Source organism: Oryzias melastigma, linkage group LG11 (genome assembly GCF_002922805.2).
Source record: "Oryzias melastigma strain HK-1 linkage group LG11, ASM292280v2, whole genome shotgun sequence".
In the NCBI taxonomy this organism is placed as follows: Eukaryota; Metazoa; Chordata; class Actinopteri; order Beloniformes; family Adrianichthyidae; genus Oryzias; species Oryzias melastigma.
Window position 1 is genome coordinate 14076235 of NC_050522.1, and position 21029 is coordinate 14097263.

Below are 21029 nucleotides of genomic sequence, written 5' to 3' on the forward strand. Positions count from 1 at the left end.
AATAAAGTGAAAAGTTACTTTTTTTAGTTACTCTCAGTCCCTTTTTGTAGCTTGCAGCTCTCTGGAATTACCTCTGAGATGGATGTGACTTTATGTGATGGTATGTCATTAACCTGCAGAAACAGTTTTTATTTCCAATATTTTCCTTTCCGGGAGCTGGATGTTTTTTGTGAAATGTTAAGGTGGTCTTCAACTACTGTCCTCCAGGATTTCTAAAGGTCTTCTTAAATTTTCTTTTAGATATTGGTTGTTTTCTTGAGTCACACGCAGATCAATTCAATCGGCTCGACAAGCAAACAGGAAAGAAAAAACCTTTTGAGAAAGGTCATCTGAAGAGTAAACTTAAAATGTGCCTGAGAGTTTTAGAAATCCTTGAGAACTGGACTGTATTAAATGAGGATGTTTTTCTCCTTGGATTGAGTGTGTTGTACAATCTTTTCACCATCACAACGTGAGGAGAAAAAGTGTTTTTTGAGAAATGACATAAGCTTAGACCTGCTTCTGTGTCTCTGATGTGACACACGGACATTTATGCATTTGGGTATTTTCCATTAAAAACTCGCAATGATCATTTAGTTTATTGTAAAACAGTTTTAAAAGATTCTGTTCATCACTTTTGAAAGCTGTAAAGAAAACTGCTGTGGTAGTTGCCATGGAAACCGCTGGATGGGTTGTAGATAAACAGGCCTTTGTCAGTGCTGGTAATGGTGTCTTTGTGGACGGGAATATTTTCAGGTCATGTACTGTTGTTCATATACCCACAGTCAAGCAGACTAATAGTTTTGAAACAACATAAAAGTCCAATCCATGTAACTGTCCTACTTTTCGTAACAGTAAAGTTAAAAACGAGACTGAGAAAAGTGTTTTATTATGGAAAAAAATCCTAAAATTATGTTTATCATGCTTAGAGTTCTAGCTAAGTTATATATTTGTTCAGACACTCTTAGGAACAAACAATCAGCGGAAAATTACATGCAGACAAAAGTTCTTTTTTTTAAATTTAGGATTTTGGAAAAATGATTACACAAAGCCTGCTTTAGATAGAGATACAAAATACCTGGACCCATTATGATGATGTAAAAACGTGATTGTAGATATTGTTTGAATTAAAGTTAACTATTACACACAATTACTACACCATTAAAATAACCACTTTTAGTACATTTTTCTAAGATGCCTTTTTTTAAAAAGCCTTGCGCTCATTCATCCTCTTCTGCATATAAACTGGTCCTGCGTACACTAATTGGTCATATTACTCTAAATTCCCCTGACCTACCCTTTCCAGCTGAAGTCATGTCAGCAGTCGTGAAAGTCAGGATAGCATTAACGTGCCAGCTGAAATCACATGTCCTCCAAACTCAGATTCTGACTGACAGCTGCATTGATTATTGTTTCATAGTCGAATTTTTGCCTTCTGAATCGTAATAAATCGAGCCACAAATTAACTTCAAGATTCTCACCTCTATCTAATGGTTCCCGAGAAGAGCTGTGGGAAAAGCTCACCACTCCCTAAGAGGAGTATGTCAAATTGAGAATACTTTTCTTACACTTAGATGTGTGACAATTAACTTTGCTTTGTTTTTTGACTTATATCAAAATAGTCTGAGTTGAAGTTGAAGCATATCGGAGACCAACAACCAGTCTTTGGTGCAAATAGAGTCTCCATTTAGTCTTTTTGTCAGAGCCACTGAAACTGACTTTTTTAACTGCTCCCTTGTTACGATCCCATTTAGAAAAAAATGGAGCAATACTCAACTACCAAATCATATTTTAGCATCGCTTATTCTGCCCTCCCTTCCTCTGCGTCAAGTTGTCGTGCTGTTAGTCCAGATGATGGCGCTGTTCTCTTATGTAGGCCAAGGCTAGTGTGCCTAAACCAGCGGAACAAAACACGAATTGTTAAAGTTTTAGAGAGCAAACAGTGAAAGAAAAGCCAAGTGCTCAGTTAGTGCTTCAGTTGTGGTCACGAAGTCTGAAGAACTTCCTCTCAGCCATGCTGCAAGAGTTGAACTGTAAAACCCATAATCACCTGACGAGATGAGATGTGGGAATGACGGGAAAACTAAGGAAAGATTTATGACACAATTTTGAAAAAAAAACACAGTAGTTCACCTTCTAAAGATGTTAAGATGTTAAGAGACCTGACAACCTTGTAAAAAGTCAGGGTTTGGTTTGAGAGTGAAGTCTTCAGAGGTGTACCTCAACTGTAGAAATGGAGACAACTTTGTTGCATGAAACAATCTAACAAGCGGTTGGTCTGCATTTGAAAAGTGATTTTCTGATCACTAGAATCATTGATTTGTAGTTTTTATGGTTGAGGACCATGCATTTTAGTATCCTGATACCCATTTTTATTCCATATATTCTGTTATTAAACATTTAATTCATGAGCCAGAATTCATTTAAAATTGTTTTTAATAAATTTAGTTTAATGTATAAGTTTTATCGACTGAATAAACATATTTGTTTATGTTTTGCTCAGTTTAAAGCCTCACTCTTAACTTATCTGGGCTGGTGCTGTTGTTTTTCAAAGATCCATTTCCTAAGATGTTTGTTACCATTTGGGGATGAGATACATTTGAATTTTGGTAAGTGGTAGCATTTCATGATATCTGAGCTTTTTTCCTTTATGAACCAAGCGGATGTTACTTATTCTTTAAAGTCCATTTTTCCAGCTTCCTAATAGACCCAAAAATCTTCAGCTTCCAACAAGGACAAGAGAACCTACTGGTGCATGCTGTGTATTGATGGATCGGATCAAAATAGTGCTTTTCAGCTAATCCTTTCAAGTGCACTCTGCTTTTTTTTTTTTTTTCTCCTCCCAGAAATGAAGTGTTTTCAATGCCAAGAAAGAAGATATCTTCATAGTAGCTTCTAATAAGAGGATAGATGTACAAGTGATGGAGAAATGGAAAGATGGGTTCATTCTATGCTGATGGAGGATGGTATCACTGCGGAAATAAATAAAAAGCCTATCATATTATCTTGTTTGTCTTCACACACCATAAAAAGCTTTTATTTTGTTAGTTAATCTTGTTAAATAGAGAAAGAGATAAAGACAAATTGTCAGAATTGTTGGGAAAAATTCAGGTATTAGCCAAAAATGTAAATTTTTCTTGAAATTTTTGAAGAAAAAAAAATACTTATGAGCATAATTAGCCTTCAAACTGGTTAGCAGAGTGTCAGATATTTTAATTTTTGAGTTATTTTTTCACTTCCTGTCCTAAGACGTCAGGTTATCCAAGTAATGGAGGACATAGTAGAGCAGGAGCAACACTCTTCCGTGATTTTAAGGTATTTGAGGAGATGCAAAATTTCTCTTAATAAATGCAAAAAGAGCCACACAGAACCGAATCTCTTATGGTTGTTTGTCTGTGTGAAAAAAAAAGAGCTTGGCAGCTTCTCTCCTCATTAATATCCTTGTTGAATCAGTTGACAACAAAAGGTGGGTGATGAGTGAGCCTCAGCTTCTCACATCCCTGTCAAATACAGAACAGTGTGTTGGTTTGCTACCGTTTTCTGGAACATTCTCAGTTGTTGGCAACATTTAGGGATGATGGTGTTGGCTCATGTGAACCCGGTGAAAATCATCCCTTCATTGTTCTCCTGTGTTGATTCCTTCTCGCTTTCCGTGAGGTCAGTACGCTGCAGAACCGTCTCGTCTTTTTAAAGGAAGTTTGACTGAACAGATGAAGCGTAATATCGTTTTCTTTTCTAAATTTCCGATCTGCTATCTCCTCTGGCTGTGGAGGATGTACTTTGTTTGATCTCTCTCTTTCTTGCAGCTCCTCCTTTGATGTCTTTCCTGCATTTTCTGATCTCCATTTCTTGTTTGATCTCTTACTCATTGGACAGACTTCATATTATTGTTTCCAAGTGTATAGTTGAAAAACTATTTGTTTTAGAAAGGACAGTGCCTGTTGGGTAGGAAAAAGGAGATTTTTCTACAAACGCTCCTTCCAAAGTCCTTATATATACTTTTTTAAGTGTATTTATTTTATGAATCAGACTGAGAAAGTTGTTTGCATCTCTTAAATTCAAGATAAACACCACAACTCTGATGTCAAAATTACGTCAAAGTTTTTCAGCAAATGGAATTTGTCACAGTGGCATAAAGTATACGTTTCATTACATCAAATTTCTACATTTTAAATGAATACTTTTTTAAAAGTTCTTTCAATTTTTACACATTAGTCTACAATAAAAAATGATCAGACTAGAGTATTGTGGATAAAACAGCCATCAAGTCAATTTATGTCAGTTCTACAACTAATAATGTTTATGTCTGTCAGTTTCACTACTTGCTCAACAATCTTTACATTTTAAAGAACCACTCCAATGAAATTCTTTTTTTTTTTGTTTTTAACATGTTGTAGTGGTATTTTTCTGATAATGTAAGACATACATAAAGAAAAAATCAAGTTAAAAATTGCATTTCTAAGTATAATTTTATGCAAACCGTTTTGAATCAGAAGCAGATGAAAAAATGAAATTTGAAAAAGATTTGTATGTGATGTACACTGGGCAGGCCACAAGCTCCCTGTTCCAAAACCAGGAGGGGAAAGGGGGCGGTGTTGCTCTGCACCAACCTTGAACTCAGAGATGAATTTCTGATGAACTCCTGCAGAAAATAAGTCCTAGATAAGGACCCAGGTTCTGTGCTGTTCACACAAGCAAAAGGAAGAGTTTTGAGAAAATTGAACTACTGAACTGATTCTAAAATAGTTTGACAATTTAATTTAGTATTTTGAGATAACGTATTAGGTTTTGGTTGATTATTTAATACATTATTGATTGCCTGTCAGACAGGATTTGTATTACCTACTAAATTTATTGATTTTTTATTTACAATTACAATTATAGATCAACTCAAAATCCTCACGTTTCATTCATTCTCACCTCAGACATCAGCCGCTGACTTCAGTCTTTTACATCACTATTGTGTGTTTCTTTCCTTTTAATTTAGAGCCGATCTACTTTTGGCAGCAGACAGCAGAGGACATCACAGTGTGCCTGCGCATGCCCAAAGGCCTCACCAGAGAGGAGGTCCAGTTCAGACTGAGTTCTGATGATCTGAGCATCGGAGTCCAGGGCTTCCCCCCCCTACTGGAAGGCCAGCTGTTTGCTCCTGTGGATCCTGAGGCCAGCGCCTGGATCATCAAAAACGACAAAAGGTTTGCTCTATGGAATCTTATGAATGAATTTGCCTTATACCAATACAATCTGTGGGCTCAATAAGAAAAAAGTTGTGGTCACTTAAAGACCCACTTCAATTAAATGTATGTTTTTATCGTGTTCTTGTAGCATATTTCTCATTATGGAGGACATATATAAGACAATTTGGGATTAAAACTGTGTTTCTGAGTATTTATTTATTCAAATCGTGATTAATCAGGAGCAAAAACCCACAGTTTAGGTTTGTGAAGCAGCAACTGTCATGGGTGGGCTAAAATCCCCCTTCTTCTCTCCAATTCTAAATCCTCCACTTCATTAATGTCTTTATTTTCCTTGTGTGACCTGGGATCTGTACGGCTGGATAGCTCCAATATTTTTGCTACGTTGATGTTAATTTGGGGTCGTGAGAAGCTGTAAGCTAACGAGGGTAAATAAAGGAATACTGGGATATCAATGTAGGGTTACTTCTGTGCCAACAGTCCCGCCCACATCCCACAGGCTTTTTGATTTTGCTAAAAACTGCATAATCATAATTAAAAGACCACCTCGAAGGATTTTACTATAAAAGATAAATAGTTGGAGTGGTACTTAAATAGTATAACTTTTAAAAAAGAGCTACTTAGTAACATTTTTTCTGTGGCCCACGTCTCGACTGCACCAACAGAACTTCATACTTTCTATATTTATTACATATTCATGGCTTTTTCTGACACACTCCTCTATGGCTGCTCAGACGTCCACAGGCACCAATAATTTCAGCCTTTTCTCTTGCGTTTAGGCCGTTCCCAGGGCATCTTGATTACTCTGCTGGTGGTAAATCATGGGCTTCATAGGTCTTTTGTCATTTGTTAATCAAGGCTTAGATCCCCCCTCCTGCCATTTTGTTATTATTTTTTTATTTAGCCTCTTTCAAGCAGTTGATCTGCTGATTTAGTAATCAGGAAGAGCTGAGTCACAGTCTCCACTCCAAGTCCCTTCAGAAGTTTCTCTTCTCTGCTTCCTGTTCTGCCATCGGTAACCCTTCAGTCCATTCTAGGAAAAGCATGACGTATTCTGCTGATTTGTTATTATCCTTGATGAGCTTGAATACTTTTTGTATGAAAAGGAGGTCTTTGTAAGTCTGTTTTTAAAAGGCCAAAAGGGAAAAAGAGAAAAATGACATCAGTGCCTGTTCTATTATTCTGTTTGCCTGCTTCTCTATAACAGATTTAATCCATCAGTGGCTCTTCCTATGAAGCTTAACATTTTAAACTGTATATCATACCCGTATGTGGTGTTTTCTACATTCTTTAAGATTAAAGTGGTTGATGAATGTGTGTTCAGTTTGTTGCATGATTTGCAATTCCTTTGGATCGAAGAGTTAATAAGAGGGATTTGAAGAGGTGAAGGTGAGAGACTTTTTGGAGTTAACGGTCCAGAGCGGAAAAGATTATGGATAGAAGACAAAGTGGCATGTCAGAACAGGTGGAGGAAAGTGTCAGATGTGATGTTCAACAAAAGTGTAAAATGTGTAGAAGACTATGGTGAGAGCAGCCATGCTGTTAGAGACTCTGTGAAAGAGACATGAGGCAGAACTGGATGTACCAGAGATGAAGATATTGAAGTTTTCTTTGGGATTGACAAGGGTGAATAGATCAGGAAAGTTTAATTAACATACAACCTGATTCAATTAATATAATGTATTTTATAAATTTACTTTCCTCTCCACCTTCTAAATCTGCTCTATCATTCTAAAATCACAGGGATGCTGGAGCCTTTCCTAACTGTACTGTGCTTTCCAAAACCATTTTCCTAATACTATAAACATAATTTCAAAAATGTTAAACTTTCATCAATAAAATTGATAGAAACATTTTAAATAAACAACTTTATTCTGAAAGAAATATAAAAAGTGCTTTTAAAAAGTGATACATGATTCTAAATATTGCAAATTTTAGGAGAAGTTTCATTCAATAACATTTTTTTAAAAACCTTTCATAGGTGTGTGATTTTCTGTTACAATTTGTCTGTTTTCTTATATTTTAGGAGTTTGAAAACCTTCACATTGAAGACTTTAATTTGGTGCTTTCTCCTTCTTTCTAATTAAGCAAAGCAAAAACAGCATGCAAGAGGCTTTAGCAGTACGACAAAGGACCTGTCTAGAGAAAGCTTTTTTTCCTCCATGAATCCACTTTCATTGGCTTCATTTGCATCCTAGAGTCTTTCTTTTTTAGCCCTCTTCAGTTCTGCTGTGGAGAACAATCAACTACTGTGCACAGTTTTTACTACAAAGCCTCTGGGAACAAAGAAAACATAAACTTAGGATCTCAAGTTTGACTTACTTTCCTTTGTTTTCATGTCTTTGTAACATTATTTAAGGTGGATTTTGTTTTTGTTTTTTGCTTCTACTGTGCTACTTTAGGTTCTATTACTTTGCATTTATCCAACATCTGCAGATATATGAGGAACTAATTCCCTGGTGTAAGTCGAGAATTTCTGATTAATTGTGTCACAGGAAGCATCCCACTGTGCAGATCAAACTCATTTACCCAAAACAAAATCTGATGCAGGTTATTGTGACCGTGGAAGCACAATACTTGTAGGAAAATGTGCAGCTGAAAGGCTCAGATAAAAAAATACTAATGTTAATTTATACTTTCCTTGTAACCATAAATTCTCATTAATATAATGTAGGACAGCACAGAACTAAAAAAATAGGTTCTCATTCATTATTGCATTAAAACCATTATGACCAAAGCTTTGTGCTCAGTGTTTGTGTTTCATGTCTGAATGACATTATGCAGTCTCCACTCCTGCATCTCATCCTGAATGGTTGGGTTTTATTCTCAGAAGTCACATATAAACATTTATGTGAATTCTAAGAACATTATATTTAACATTTATTTTTATTCATTTGTTATAATCCCAAGAAAATACATCAGCTTTTTAACAATTACATTTTCCTTTCCTCTTTTCCTTTTAAAGAAAACCCATTTTCATTTCATAGGCTTTTTGTTTCCAGCCCAACCCTATATTTGCCATTAAAAAAATGCAGTTAAGATGAAATAACCCGGGTTTCCAGCTGAATGAGACGGAGTAACAGCAACCGTTACCTAGGTTACTGTCGGGTTGGATCAGCTCTCTAATCTGAAACATCCTGTCCTTTTTAGTTGTCCGAAATTCCTGACTTGGACACCTTATATCTACAAATTAAGAATTTTATTTTTGGTATTTAAAAAAAATAAAAATCCTTAAGAAAGGTACAATAGTGATAGTGGGAGTTTTCTAAGGACATTCTGTAAGTTAAAGCAAATTGAATTAGTTCCATAGAAATTAGAGATGTTGCAATTTCTCAGTAAAAATATTATTCATCACATTGTTATAATTATTTGAGAATAATTGAACAAGCTGTAAGCTTTGTGATTTCACAGTCTGGTAGATTTATGTTTTAGTTTACCTAAAGGATCATCATTGCCACTGCTTGATGCAAGATTTTTTAAATGTTTTAAATCACACTTGAAAGTTTCAATTTCTACTGTTTTATTTTAAAAGCCTCCTACAGCTGAACATCACTTTTTTTACAAATGTATTTGACTCCCATCCCCTTCTCCTCGCCTATTTGGTAAACATGTTGCGGTGTAACTGTGTTTTTGCTGATGTTTCCCCAGCCTGGAGGTGACCCTGCAGAAGCGCACTGAAGGACCCATGTGGCCGGAGCTGGTGATGGGGGACAAAAGAGGAGAGTTTGTGATTAGTGACGAGCAGGCCGCACTCATCCACGAGAGGCTGACCCATCTTACTTCTGAGGACCTGGTGAGGAAAACTCAATGTCATAGTTGAATGCAAATGTAATCCCCAAAAAGTTGGATCTTGTGCAAAAATCTTTGTTTAAATTTATCTTTAAAGATGTACTTTTGGGTTTTAAAGGTGGTAAAAAAAAAAAAAATCCAAAATCATTTGGTCTTTTTTATGATTGAAATTTAAATAAAAAAAAAACTGCTAACATATGATGAACTACATATGAAAAGCAAAACAAAACCACAAAGCAAAGCTAGAGTGGGAAAAATGTTGATTTAGAGCAATCCCACATCATTACACTACCACCTAAATTGATATAACTGTTGTTTAGGGTTTAGCCAATTTTACTCTTTGCAATATGAATAAAATAGTCAAACTTCAGTCTCAGCTGTCCAAAAAAAAAAAGAAAAATGTCATCTTTTATGTTAATTTTCCGATACAAAATTTTTTATTTTTTATTTATTAATTTATTTTAATGACAAAAGACTTCAACAGACAACTTTTTCAAATGATTTACACTAATGCAGTCTCTCTAGAAAATAAACCAGAATCAAATGACTTGTTTCGTCTCTGCAGGGACAAAGCTTTGTGTGGTTGGACCTTGTTATGAACTGCCACTCCTGGGAAGCTTGATAGTTTTTCTCCTCGTCCTTCTCCTCTTTTTCTTCTTATTTTTTAGGTTGATTGAATTGTTTTTGGTTTATATGCCTTTTCCAGAAGATTAAGCAGCAACAAAGGCATGTTTAAAGAAATTTCACACCTGCTATAGTAGTCATTATGCTTCTTTAATTTCATCTTAAAATAAAATTTCTCTTTTAATGCTCATTTTTTGGGATACCAATTATATACCATCAATAATCTGTCATATTTAATGGTCTACTAACTGTAAATATAACTTCTTTCATTTATGGTCATTTTTACAGACAGTTTTTAAGTGAAGGCTTTATTTATGTCTTTGTTTACTGTAACTATTTTTCATTTGTTTCTTGTCACATTCAGGAAAAAGTGCAAAAAACAGTTTATTGTTTGCTAGAAGCAAAAATATTGCGAATAAATGCCTCAGATCAATAAAAATTTCATCCAGATGATTATCAGAGTTGATCCAGCCTTGTGCTTTATACTCTTGAAGGTCATTTTAAGAATGGCGTCCTTCCACAAAGAGAAGTGATGTTGCTCATTTAAAGTCTGTTTAATTGAATGTGTCTATTCTCTTCCAAAGGATGAAATTCTTATGTAAAGCAGTGAATGATGTCTGGATTCACATCTAGTTGATATCTAAAATTACGACAATTTTTGGCCCAATTTTTTTGCTATAATAATAATATTTTTACTCTAGACAGCAAGGGTTGTCAAACTTATAAATAGAAATTGGCTTCTTTAAACTGGCGTTTGGGAAATACATTATTGTTAACATGTAATTTAGTAGTAAAATAAACAGTTTCTCCTCATGCATAAATTAACCTTTGATATATTTGAGGAATGAACAACCAAGTCATGCGGCTTACCCCTTTGAGTCTTTTGTCTTGGTGAACTCACCCATAGATTGTATTGGCAAAAGTTTTATTTCTTCTAGGTTTAATCTAGCCTCATCTTCCTCTCATCAACTATGTGAACCCTCTTGTTCTTGGTGACGTACTCATCTATATTTCTATTTTGTTGCTTTTTCACTTTCCATTTAATTCAGTTAGAGCATTTGGAGCCACATCTGCTTCCACCCTCACTCTTCTTTTTTCTCATTAGGGCCCACTCGAAGGCCTTCATCAAAAATCCATCCTTTCACATGTTAATACATGCAAAATAAGCGTACCTGCGGCTTCTTTTATGTCACACTGCCTTTCCTTTGTGCCCAGAATGGAAACCTTGACAGGGACAAGCCCCCTTGTAACTCTCAGGAGCTGGAGGATTGTGACGGGTATCCAGAAGACAGCTTCACGCTCGCTCACTTCGATGAAATATCACTCAAACCTACTCAGGTGGTGAGTAACGCGTCTCCCTGTTTGTGGAGAAAATGTTTTTGTTCCTTTTAAAGTTGTTCCCGTTTTTTTAGTCCCGCCTCTTGTTTCTGTCTCTCCTTCAACACTGTTTGGTACCTGATTCCTATTGATCTTATAGTAACATATTTATGTTTGACCTCTTTTACAGTTAACAAGCCAATAATAGGAGATTTTATTGCTTGTTGCATTGTAAGAATGTGTTTTTTTTCTACTTGAACAGATGCTTTTTAATCCTTATTCATGCTTTATTGTTTGAGTGCTGACTGAAAAGCTATTGAATTCCCTGTCATTTTGGTGTGCTGCATCTTAAGAATGTACTGTGAGAACCAATGCAATGGTTGTCCAAAGGTAATAAAGTCAGCACCGCTATGCAAAATTTCAAGAACCAGTGAAGTATAGTTCAACTTGGCTATCTGCAGATTTATTTCATAAGGTTTCATAAATAACTTCAAATCAGCAAGACCCCCTTGACAGTTTCATAGTTGGTCTGATTTAATGAGACGCCATAGCTATGAAAGACAGACAGAATGAAGTTGATTATAGTCAAATATATTCCTAGAATATATTTTTCTTGAATTAAAATGACCCGCCTATATGCTGATGATCTTGTGATGTTCTTCTACGTCTAAAACGTTGTAGACACGGGTACGTGTGGCCATAGATGTATATTATTTCACCGGACAAAACAAGGTGTTGACGTCACCCATAGAAAATGTCTTACCTCCGGCCATTGGAAAATAAGGCCAAATCTGTCACCGTGGCTTCCTGATCGTCTGCCACCATTTTCGACAGTGATTGGTTTGAGTCGGTCTGAGTCACAATTTTAGGGGAACTACCTTACCCAATCATGAGTGAGCTTCTTTGAAGTCCACACCCCTTCCACTAGAAGAAAATGCTAAGAAGAATGTATCAGAACTAGAATGGTATGACAAGTAAAATGACAGAGGAATTACTATTTCTCAATATGAGTCTATGGGACTTTGATCTCTGTTTGGTACACGAGATGGGAGGGGTTGATTATGGCCAGGTTAATGGTTAATGGTTGTGTCCGAATTTCCCCCCCTAACCTCTAACTATTAAAAAACTATATAGTACGGGACTAGGTAATTCGGACACAAACTCAGGGACTCACACAAATATGATGTCACCGATTTCACGAGGTGAAAATCTAATAAATATGAACATTTCACGACATTTATTTATGACTCCACTATTCTGATGGTGAAAATGTGCATGGTTTATTCAAATATTACATTTAAACACGTTTTTTTTGTATGAAATTGTTCGACTGCAATGCATTGTGGTCTATATTTGCTAATCTAGTGAGCATCGATGCACGCTAGTTTTTCGCAAAGACTTCTGGGAAATTTCAAGTGCATTCAATTTTGGAATTAATAGATTCGGACAGCACTAGAAAATGGCTAACGCACTATATAGTGATTAGAGGGGGAATTCGGACACAACCGCGCTAAACGAAACATTGGTATTTGAAAAACGCTTTTAACTTGCCATATACTAGCACATGTACCAGTTGGAAGGGGCTTTAGATTTTGTATCTAAAGCTTACTTGGAAGCTCAAAACTTATGTACCTTATGCTACCTTGTGGGGTCCAGATGACCTCATCCTTACATTGACATGTTATCCTTCCTATGATAAAGGTGGACAGGATTTCATGTCTGCCATGGACACAAGTGAAAATCAAAAATCATGGAATTGGATTCCAGATGACCCAACGTTAACGTACCTTGGATCGCATAGCATAACCCTAACCCTATGCACGTTGACATAGACTTTTCATGAAAGCAGTTGGGTTTCCAATCCCTGTGTGAACGTAGTATAACCTTCACTTGCGCTTTTAGAAACGTCTTAAATACGTAAGAAATTAAAACCTTTGCTTTTAAATGCCAGTTACCCAAATGTCACGATGATCTCAAATATGACTTATTTTTTCAACATATTATTTTTACTATTTCATCTTGTGAGATTGAGGCTGTGTTTTAGAGTCCATCTTAAGTGCCATCTCTCAGCTTATGGCCTTATTTGTAGAGTTCACTTTAAGTGGACACGGGGCGCGATGACACACGAACATTAAATCCCTTCAAACCACTTTGTACATTGAGAGGATCCATTTTAAAATGTTAATGTTCAATCAGAGAGGATTTTAGTGAAGTAATGTTGTCCTTACCAGGAAAAGGGAGGTGGTAAAGGAGTGTTTTCATTCACCTTTAAAGAGTAAAACACTGTCAGCAGCTCATTAAAGCGTTTTAATGACGTTTTATCAACTGATAGGAATGTTATTGTGACCACAGAGAGTCTAATCAACTGAAACCAGCTTGAAGCAAATAGACGTTCCTTGATGATAGTTTAAGTTCCTGTTAAAGTTCAGGTATAAATTATTTGTATTTCTTTGCTTAGAAATGTAAAGAATCTCTAATGCCTCCACCAAATGAAGCTTCAAAGTCGTTTCAAAACAGTGAGTGGCTGAAACTGTCAAAGGTAAAGTGTTGTTTATATGTTTTATGCATGTTGAAGCAGCAATGAAATCTTTTAAAGTCAACATTCTCTCAAGTGGTTAAAGAATATATTTCAAAAAAATGTGATGAAGCTTCATTCTGAATGCAAAACTGCAGCCAAGTTCAAGGTGATCAATCTTTTCAGTGTTGAACAAGTTTCAAGGACAGTTTTTTTTTCAGAATTCTTTTAGAAAACAATTTGACATCTAAAGAAAAAAGATAAGTTTTTACTAGCTATTAAGCTCAGAATAATAAAGGACTATCATGTATTTGAGCTTTTTCCTAATGGAACAAATGGAAAGCAGTCTAAATGTTTTGGCAATTTTTGAACATTTTCTTTAACACGTTGCACAGTTTAATTTTACTGTCTTAAATGTTCAGTTATTCTTATTTTTTTTTCTCTGTGGAGGGTACAAAATGCCTAATTTTTTACGCATTTTTTCCACTTCTACATTTAGAACAAGAGCTAAAATAATAGTTTCACACACTATTAATTGTTATTTTGATGGAAAACTTTTGTAATTTGGTGATTTTTTTTTTTAATCATTTGTGGGATGTGATTTTGGTATTTGAGTTGAACCATTGAGGAGCACTGTTACAACAATAATAAACATAAACACATTGTTTTGGTAATCCAAGAAAACCATAAACAAATTTTACTTTTTAAATTTACAACAAAATAAAAGCCATTTTAATATCTGGGAAGGCTCGGAATCAAACCTCCAGCTTTACAATGTCACTGTATTCTATTAGACATAAACACTGAAGAATGTGGCTGTTTTTCCCTTTTTCCAAAGCAGATATGTAGCATTTTGCAACAGTTCTATTCATCTGGGAACATTCGTGTGCGGCCATGGCGCCATCTCTTTTCTCTATTGCTTCGGCGGCAAACCATGTGTGGTAATGGTGAGTAGTTCACCTGCGCAAAAACTCTCAAAACAGTTATAAATGAGCCCTTTCATTACGCAATAAAAGGCTAATATTACATGAACACAACTCGGCATCTCTGGTCGGGCTGCGATGAAGGCCTAATGTGCAAACCCTTTAATGTTTCTCCTCCATTTACTGTGCAAACAGTAAGCAGCTGCCCTCAAACAAGCTGGATTGATGTCGTCTCTTTTCCATCATCCTTTTGAAGAAGAATCGGACTGTTTGCTGCACATGTGACTCAGCGTGTGAATGTATAGAGGTGTGTTTTTGTGTGTGCGCGCGCCGCTTTGTTTGTCCCTCCAATATCTCATCGAGCAAGCCTTACCTTTCTATTCTTGAGTTCCCAACCCCATCGCGCTCGCCTTAATGCTTCAGCCGCTCGAGTGCCCACCAGGAAATCTGCTGACCTTTTTTTTTTCAGAAAACCTTTCAGCTTAAAATTCTGGCAGCTTCTTTTAATTTGACACTTTTGTCGATGGGCTTCTCTGTGGCTCTGATCGCAGCTGAAAAGAAAAATAATAGTTATTTTTATGTGCTCTTTTGGGGGTGGCCTCCAATCCTCGGGTCCCTGAGACCTGAAAAAATCAAGTGAATCAAAAGTTCTTGATGTTGACGTTTAGTTGCTGTTTTTTTAATTATTCTATATCAGACAATAAGAAAAAAACTATAAAGGGTAATGCATTTTATTTAAAATATACATATTTAAGATACTCAATCATATCAAATATTTTTAAAACCACATTTTTACCCTTTGACTTAAAAAAATAAGTCACTTTAGGTTTTGATTGTGGGAAATGAATTCTTATTAGAGTGAATATAGGTGTTTTGTGTCGCTGTTTATTTATTTTATTTTAATTCTGAGATCTGCATCCAGGTTCAAAGATGGAAGCTGTCTCCTGCTTGCATCTGTAAAATCTTCCTCGGTGTTATGATCACTCTTGAAGTACGAGATGAAAGGCTATATCACCCATTAGCTTCGTCTGCATGTTACCATCAAAGCAGAGAGGAAACTGTCTGGAGTTACTCCCTGACTGCAGAACCTACATTTCTAAGAAATAGAACCCCACCACTTTCATTTGTAAACATGGAGGAAGTCATTCAGACGTCCACTGTGCGTGGATGGTTCCAAAACCTCCAGAGCTGCTACCTCAGCTGTTGTACGTTTATCGGCCTTTTGGGGTTTTTGATGGTTTTATCAGCATCTCTCCATTTATTTGAATGTGGGAAAATGCAAACGCAGTAAGTGTGTGCGCTCAAGCTGATAATTATCCTTCGACAGCTGGAGTACCAGGCAGGATCTCTGGTAGAATATTTGGATGATCCACTCAGATGGTGTTTTTAACATGTTTTTGTGGCATTTTTTTTTAGCTCCTGTATTGCTATCCATTATTGTTGCACTGGTAATGTTAGGTCAGGGCTGTACGCTTGCAGGAGAACATTTAACAGATTGATGATGGGAAGTAGGGTAGGGCTTACTCCATGCCAACAGTTTCGGCCACAACTTGGAGGCACATTTCTATTAAACTACTGCCAGTCTGCAGAAACAACTACATCCTGGAATACGAAACTTTTTTTTTTTTTTAAATCAGCATAATCATCATTAAAAGACCCCTGGGAATGCTTTGACAATGGATCAAAAGATGAGGGGAGTGGGAAATTTAAAACTGAAAATGTGTAATTTTACAAATTAAAAACCTGCTAGTTTGTTTAAAAAACTAATTCCTACATAGCATGTTTTGTATGGTATATCATGTAGTACTTTGCCAGAAAAATAGCATTTAGAGGAAGTAAACAAAATTTAAAGGCATATCATTTAACTGAGGTGATCAGTGAACTGCACGATAAACCTTTTCAGCAAACTCCTGGTTTTTGTGCACATCTACATTTGTTTGATACCTCTGTCATATTAACACTGTGCAGCTTCTTCTGGATGGGTTTGATCACACTAGTTTTTAATGCACTCTATGGCTGTATTTTCTTATTAGTTGAGCAAGGGAAAAAAGTTAAATCTGTTTTAGCTAAAATAATAGTATGACTTTTTTGACTGTTTGGACCTTCAGAAGATCAAGTTCATTTATGACATTTTCACAACTGGTACTATACTTCCCCAGATTCTTTTTTAGCATTCCTCAGATGGATTTGTTGCTTCTTGCTGGTACCTTTCATAGAATTTCAGGTGGTCGGTCAAACTCTCTCAGCGAGGGTTTGAAACGGTAGCCTTGGGAGGAATTCTTTAGCCATACTTTAGAAATGTCACAGGCTTTTGTGATATCAATTCATCCAAGAATAATCCAAACTCCTCAGTGGCACGCCACTGTGCTACAATGATTATTTTTGGACAGAAGCTACAGTTCTGTAGCAGCTCCTCCTCACATAGATCCATGCATTTATAAATAAGAATGACAGCATGTGGCCGCACATGAAGCGTTAGGCTGACGTCTGGGAATCTGGCTGTTTACAGCCTTTTCAAACTTTCTGTCAGCTTCGTTTTTATGTATATCATAAAACATTTAAGTATACACATTCAATTAATATGCGTGATCATTAAGCAACGTGCTTATATTAAATTAAAGCCTATAAAAAATCAAATGCTTAACTTTTAAACCGAAAAACTGTTTTTTTAAAGGAAAAACTATTCTTTATCATAACAGCGAATAACTACTTAATATATTTTTCACAAATATTTTTTCTTTCTTTTGAGCCTCCATGCAGGTCATCAGTTTCACAGTAGTTCTTTGCCAGCGTATTTCAGAGGCATAACTACATCAATTATGTTGTTAGCTTAAACTTTTCAGTGTAAAATGTAAACAGAAATGTAGCTCTGTGTAAGCCCGCATCGACGCAGACGGAACATTGGCACCTAATTATCATCACCCACAAAATGGAATTTGAAGTCGTCCTTTTCCTTTACATATCAGATGCTGTACTTGTACTGGAAAGAGAAGGGAGGGTTGATTGACAGATTCCAGAAAAGTCTGAATTTGCACATATCCAATGTAGATGTTGAAGAGTTCTTGTCCAGCTGACTTTACCTCAACATGTGATTTTGTTCTAATTTATGTTTTTAACTGTGTCTAGCAGCCAGACTGTTGCATCATGAATTACAAACCATAGAAATCCTTTAAGTGCAGTGACTTCTGAGGCTATTAAAGACCTTGGTGACACAAACACAACAAAGGTACACAAATCCTTTAAAGAAGTTAACTTTTATTTCTGATCCATCTTTTTATTTTTTTTTTTAGACTAGACATCTGTGATAATATTGAAAGACGATCTCTGTAGGAAGTTCTGAGTTTGTAAAATAAACCCACCATTGTTCAAAGAACTAGAGTAGCTTTTTTTTACTTCCAGCTCCAAGACTTAAGGGATCGGATTTTTTTGTTGTAAAACCATGAGCCACTAAGACTATAAATGAAAAGCAAGTTTATTTATAAAGCACAATTCATACCAAAGGCAACTCCAACTGCTGCACAAAAATATACAAAAGGAAATGAAAATCAGTTAATAAAACATCAGTAAAATCATAAAAATCAACACGATTAAAAGGCAGAAAAATCATTTAAAATCTTACACAAGCAATAGTTCCCACTTTAAAACGCATTGCTAAATTAGAAATTTTTCAGCCTAGAAGTAAACATTTTCAGACTTGTGACATGTCTGACATTTTCCAAACCTTTGACGAAAAACACTGAAAAGCTGCCTCGCCAGTTTAGACTATTAGAACATGAAGAAAACCTCTGTACAGACTTCAAGAGCTAGCAAATCAGAGGCGTACTTGGTTGTAAGGCCATAAAGAGACTTATAAGCAAGAGAGCTGTTTTAAACTTGATTCTCTGGGTGACAAGAAGTGCAAAGACCTGAGAACTGGACTAATGTGGTCATATTTCCTGTTTTTGTCAAGACTAGCTGCATCATTTTGAATCAGTTGCAGCTGTTTGATCTCTCATTTAAAGTGAGCACCCATACCACCTAGCTTAAAAGATGCTTCAGTTTAACCATATTGAAACCATCTGCGTCTATTAACTACACTCGACATCCATCTCTAATAAAGCCTTTGTGTTGGCTTGACAGTTGATATTCTGCAGATGGACTTTGGTAAGGATGACTACTGTTTAACCTGGTTTTCATCCAAGGAAGATCACCTTTTTTTTTACTATACTATAACTAAAAGTACAGTGTGTATTTGTTCAAAATGTTCCTTACATCAAACTACAACTGTTTCCTTGGGGTTTATTGTAACAGGACCGTTTAAAGAGAAGAACGCACAGTCCCCTTCATTGTACTCCACACATCTGTTGTGTTTTTAAGAAAAGAAAAAAAAGCTGTCATTGATTCTATTGACTTTGCTTGATGTAAATGCCTCAGAGTTGGCAGTCATTTAAATTGAGCCATCCTGAAAACACAGTAAAGATACCCAACAGTCTTTGACTTTCTCTGCATGATTCCATTGAGAGAGGCAGTTAAAAAGTTTGACATTTAAAAGGTAAAAATGTGTTTTTTCCACTCAAGAGACACCTTGAAAACTAAATCTTGCTCCTCACCCATTTTTTTTTTTTTACATTTAAACTTGAAATAAAAAGTCACTTTTAAATAAATACAAACATATAATCTTTTCATGTTTTCATTTAATCAAAAAAAATCTGTCTTACAAGATATTTCAGGGACCATTTCTACTTCTTTATGTATTTGAAAAGCTTTGGAATGCTCCAACCTCGTCTTTATCCCTTCGTTGGGTTGGTGCAGAAGTGGCAGCGGGGACCAGGATTAATCGTAAATGTGATCCAACAGTTCAACAAATCTCTTTTGGGATCGTTTGTTTGAAAAGCCCGTCCTTATGGAGGGGGACACAGGCTGCAGGGCTTTAGAATTCTAGATCCTGTGCTGTTCTGTGCTGCCGCTGATAGATCCATTCCTCCGTTGGGATGCAGTTACAGGTTTTCATATATCTTAACCTTTGATTAATGTTTTATGTTTTCTTCTATGTGGATTCTTCAAGTATATTGTTTGGGACCTAAAAAAAAAAACTTAAATATATATCTTGTATATTAGAATAATCAGGGAGGACAGACAGCCACTTGCAAGTTACGTTCACATCATCCTCTGCAACGTGCAATCAAGTGGCTACTTTCAATGAAAAGTCTATTTAAACGTGAGTAAATGTACGTTCAAAACTCTTAAGTTCACGTGGAACTACGCAAGTATCTACAACCGTTTTCAGGTTCTACGGACATTAAACTTGCGCTAAAAGTTAAGGAGAAACTAATAACTGTGGTTTGAGGCCAACTGGAACACCAAGTCTTTGACATTTCACACCAAGCCTCTTCCAACTGTAGGTGGCGGACATGCGCTAGTAAACAGTAGAAAAAGAAGAAGAAGAAGAAGCCCTTCCCTGCTTGTACAGTGTGAACACCCTGGATTAAATGCATGCTCAACAACCTCCGTTTAGCTGGTTTTTTAATGGACGTCTAATGCCCGGTACGTCCATAGCTTCTTGCAACTACAATGAACATATCTAAGAATTGCAACTGATTTGGTATCAATATTGGAAAAAAAAGCTACAGAACTTTTCAGGATTTTAAAAATAAAATCCAACATTAAAATTGTTATATTTATAGAAAATAAGAAAAAAAAAATACGAATCTAAAACTATTGTCTTTGAGACCTTTTCTTGTCTGGTTGATTGCGATTCTCAGATTGTGTGCTCAAAGGAGCGATTTATTTCACTGGTTGTCAATGAAGGGAAACAGAACTAATCGATCATTTCACTTCCCACAGGTTTAAAGTTTGATGAAATCGGCATTGATTGGAGTCAGTGGCTAAAATCTCTATTTTTGTTGTCTATTATTCTCTTATTTTGTCTTGTCCTAATCCTTTTTGTCTTTATTTCAATGGCTGGTTGCATCCCAATCACTTAAAACAGAAGGGCTACATAGTCATCTGTTTCTCGCTCAAACTTGAGCAGCTAGAGGATTTGAGAGGCTGAGATCTTTGGAGATGCCTAATAAACACTTTCTACTTCTTTCTTTTTTTTTAAGCATTTTCTTTTGCCTGTTGTTAGTAGATGCAGCCTGACAGCCTCTGAGACACATTGACATTTGGATGTGCAGGAAATGACGGATCGCTGTGAACAATCAGATGTCTACGAGCGATTATGTCACAAAAACATGCCCCCCCCCTCCTCCTCAGACAAACAGAGTCTGTCTTGAATAGCAGCAAACCACACACAGAGATTTACGTCAAACATGTCGATTAGTGTGAGGTCGTTACTAAAGACGGAGGCCACATACATGGACTTTTATGGTCGCCACATTCGGCTCAGAGGCTTTCAGGCATTCTGAGATGAAGCTAAACCACAGAGAATGTTAAACGCCTGAATAGCAATATTGACCATGTGGAATTTTTTTTTCCCCTTTTACATTTAATAAAAAAACATTTGCTTGGTTAGATTTTTTTTCTTGCAGTGTTTTTGTAGTGCCTTTAGTTGAATCAAATGAAATCCTCCACCTTTTGTAAAGTTTTCAGGGAAACTTCTTGACCTGGAACTGATAGTTTTTGTGGGATCAATCTCCTTAACAGGTTTATCTTGTTTATTTCATATGGTGCAACAGCCGCGGTGAAGTCTCCTGACCACAGGACTGA

The 21029-nt window shown here is 36.1% G+C and overlaps 1 protein-coding gene across 1 annotated transcript in view; it reads left to right on the forward strand.

The window, feature by feature from the left end:
• The window catches only part of nudcd1 (NudC domain containing 1), a 37847-nt gene that overhangs the window by 10997 nt on the left and 5821 nt on the right, over positions 1-21029 (forward strand). Inside the window, exons 6-8 of the mRNA XM_024259196.1 lie at positions 4967-5174; positions 8823-8967; positions 10803-10928. Coding sequence (XP_024114964.1) covers positions 4967-5174; positions 8823-8967; positions 10803-10928 — 479 coding nt within the window. The remainder of the gene's footprint in view (positions 1-4966; positions 5175-8822; positions 8968-10802; positions 10929-21029) is intronic.